Source organism: Zea mays, chromosome 8, assembly GCF_902167145.1.
Source record: "Zea mays cultivar B73 chromosome 8, Zm-B73-REFERENCE-NAM-5.0, whole genome shotgun sequence".
NCBI classification, from domain to species: Eukaryota; Viridiplantae; Streptophyta; class Magnoliopsida; order Poales; family Poaceae; genus Zea; species Zea mays.
Genome location: NC_050103.1, coordinates 21,985,706 through 21,988,815, shown reverse-complemented (window position 1 = coordinate 21,988,815; position 3,110 = coordinate 21,985,706). Strand labels below are relative to the sequence as shown.

Genomic DNA, 3,110 nt, shown 5'->3' with positions numbered 1-3,110 from the left:
TATAGTTTGAGAGATATATTATGCATACACATATTTCTTTATATAAGATCAGGAACTCATGCAACAGATCATTTATTCATTCATGACCAGAGTACGAGTATAGAGCTTATTTTCCAGGGTTTAGAGTTTAGACTGTCAGAAATTTTTTGTTTTACTGTTTGTGAGTTTTAGCGTAAACTGTAGCAAAGGTACACATGCCCTTCTCTTGCAGACTTCACACCTCATGTAGATTTCACACCTCATGCGTATGCACGCACAACATGCAGAGACGTCTTCGGCATGATTGGTTTCTGGGCTCGTGGGCGCCCGGCTCGTGGCGGCCTGGATGGCTAGTGAAGCTTCGTCCCTGCGTCCCTACTCATACAGGTGACCAGGCACATTTTCACTTGTGTTACATCTGAGCGTGCAGGCTGGTCTCGTACGCGTGCAGGTAACCATTCACGTGCGCCACACGGTTCAACTGGACACGGTGGGCCTCGATGCATTCGGTGGAGCAATCACGTAGCTTGTGATCGAGGCACACATGCAACACATCTGCAATGCAAATGTGCACTCTACACGTACTATCATGCATGCTTTTGAGTTTTGAGAATAGTTGACACGACGACGTACAAGTCGACCAACATTATTATTAGCAACAAAGATTAGTGCAGTATTGCACTTAACATAGGCCATCTTCTTCTCTCTTGTGCACCCTCACCTTGAGGCCGTCCTTCATGTGGAGTATGATGGACAACTTGGGCCGCACCACGGCGCCGGCGTCCACCTCCACCCTGAACCGCGGCAGCACGGCGGCGACCACGGCCTTCATCTGGGAGTACGCCAGGTCCCTGCCGAGGCACGTCCGGGGCCCCACGTTGAACGCCACGAACTTGTACGACGGCTCGTGCCGGAACCGCCCCGCCGCGGTCAGCCACCTCTCCGGCCGGAACTCCGAGCAGTCCTTGCCCCACACCGCCTCCATGCGCCCCATCGAGTAGAACGACACGATCACACGCCGGGAGGGCCCCACGCGCGCGCCGCTCGGCAGCGTGTCCGTCCGAGCCGCCGCCTTGTGCTCGAACGGCACCGGCGGGTACAGCCGGAGCGACTCCGACAGCGCCGCGTGCAGGTACACCAGCTGCTTCAGCTCAGCCGCGGTGCGATGGCCTCCCGCGCCGGACAACGGCGGGTGCGCGCGGAGCTCCTCGAGGACCTTGGCCTCCACGTCCGGGTGCTTGGTCAGAAGCCAGAAGAACCACGTCAAGGCCGAGCTCGTCGTGTCCCGGCCGGCGACCATGAGGTTAAGCGTGGTGTCGCGCAAGAACCGCTCGAGCTCGGCGCCGGACTTGCCTATCTCGTCGTGGCACGCCAGGTACGACGTGAGCAGGTCGGCCTCGGCCTCGGCCTCGGCGGCGCGCTCTCGCCGGAGCGAGATGAACTCGGCGATGGACGCGTCGAGCACCCGTCGAGCGTTCCACATCTTCTTGCTGTGCCCAGTCCTGAGGTACTTCTGGAGCATCAGCCACGGCACGGGCGCGACGTGCCGGTAGAACAGGACCTCCTCGACGGTGTCCATGGCGGCGGCGAACGGGACGTAGGGGAAGTCAGGGGCGAGGCAGCCGGGGTCGATGCCGAACACGAACATGGCGGTGAGATCGAAGGTGAGGCGCACGAACACGTCCTGCAGGTCCACCACCGCGCCCGACGCGGCGATGCCGTCGAGGAGCGGCACGAGAGCGTCGCGGAGCTTGCGCGCGGTGCTGGCGGCGACCCCCGCGCGGAACCGCGCGTCCGACAGCAGCGCGTGCGCCTTGCGCCTCTGGAACGCCCACGACTCGCCGTCGGCGTTGAAGATGCCGTCGCCGAGCACGTCGAACAGCGCGGCGAACTCCTGGCCCTTGGGGTAGTTGCCGAAGTTGGACGTGAACACGTGCGCCACGTTGGCCGGGTCGGCCGTCATGATCACGTCCACCGGCGATCCCCACGGGCCCTTCATGACGTACGACAGCCCCGCGGCGCGCAGGAACTCCGTCACCCACTCGTGCATGCGCCCGGCATTGACGGTGATCGCCGGGAGCGCGCCAACCACCGGCCAGTTCGTCGGCAGCCCGTCCCGCTGGTTCAGCCTACGAAACAGCAGGAGGAAGCAAGCGAGGGACACCATGAGCTCCGGGTACCTGCCGAGGAAGCCGAGAAGCCATGGCACCATCTCCATTGCTCCGCTTTCTTGAAGCTGAATGAAGTGCCTAAAGTGTCTTGTGACTTTGGGTTCTTGGGGTACCTTTTTTCAATCGATTTTTGGCTAGCGTGGTAGCAAGACAGATTGATGCTTGTGACGTTTATATAGGTGACTTGTGACTTGTGAGGGGTTTGGGTTTAGGTGTAAGTTTTTGTCATCTGGTGCACGGCAAGGTTCCTGAGCTGACATGGCAAGAAAAGGGAGAGGGTAATCCTTTCTTCTAACCCATATGTCATCATACTGAATTCGCCATCAACAGAGATCGGCAGAAATACGGGTTGATCCACAAATGTACACGTAAATATTCATGTGTTCAAATCCTGTACTCTTGCAACTAATCTATCTACACCACTATATAATCCACTAGTTTAAACTTTGTAGAACTCATACAACCAAATCATCAAACACTCGTAACCTCTACTAAATCCACTAAACAAATTACATTTAGACTTAACGCACCATCAAAATCAGATGTTAGATCGCATGATAACATATCTTTCTTAGTCACTCAAATTTAATGGATATTATTATTTGTACATCCCTTGTCCCTCCTCCTCCCCGTGACCCCGCCGCCCTCTTTTTCAGTTTTGAATAGAAGAGGATTTTAGCCCCCTCAATCTCGTCTCATTTCCTTGCTCACAAACTAGCCCTTCTAGTGTAACAGTTAAAAGTTCTTAGTTATATCTGAATATGGCAATAGAATAAACCTTGTTGGTATACCGATCGAGTGAAGCTTCTTGTGATGAGGAAAGGTTACCTAATGGCCTCAAAGATATATTATCGTACAGTTAAATCACTTGTATATATCACCTAGGTCTACCTAAGTCTGAATTCTGAATCCGATGGAAAACATAAAGCTAGTTTCATTAAATACTTCAAATTTTATTTA

General features: G+C 54.8%; 1 protein-coding gene across 1 annotated transcript; it reads right to left on the bottom strand.

The window, feature by feature from the left end:
• Window positions 1–461: 461 nt before the first annotated feature.
• On the bottom strand, window positions 462–2,340 carry LOC100273063 (putative cytochrome P450 superfamily protein). The gene has a single exon (XM_020543315.2). It carries the CDS (start codon window positions 2,195–2,197, stop codon window positions 662–664), a length of 1,536 nt encoding a protein of 511 aa, XP_020398904.1. The 5' UTR covers window positions 2,198–2,340; the 3' UTR covers window positions 462–661.
• Between the last annotated feature and the right edge of the window lie 770 nt (window positions 2,341–3,110).

Bases quoted from the DNA above. Each gene is read 5' to 3' on its own strand.
- LOC100273063 (XM_020543315.2), bottom strand. From the start codon at position 2,197: ATGGAGATGGTGCCATGGCTTCTCGGCTTCCTCGGCAGGTACCCGGAG.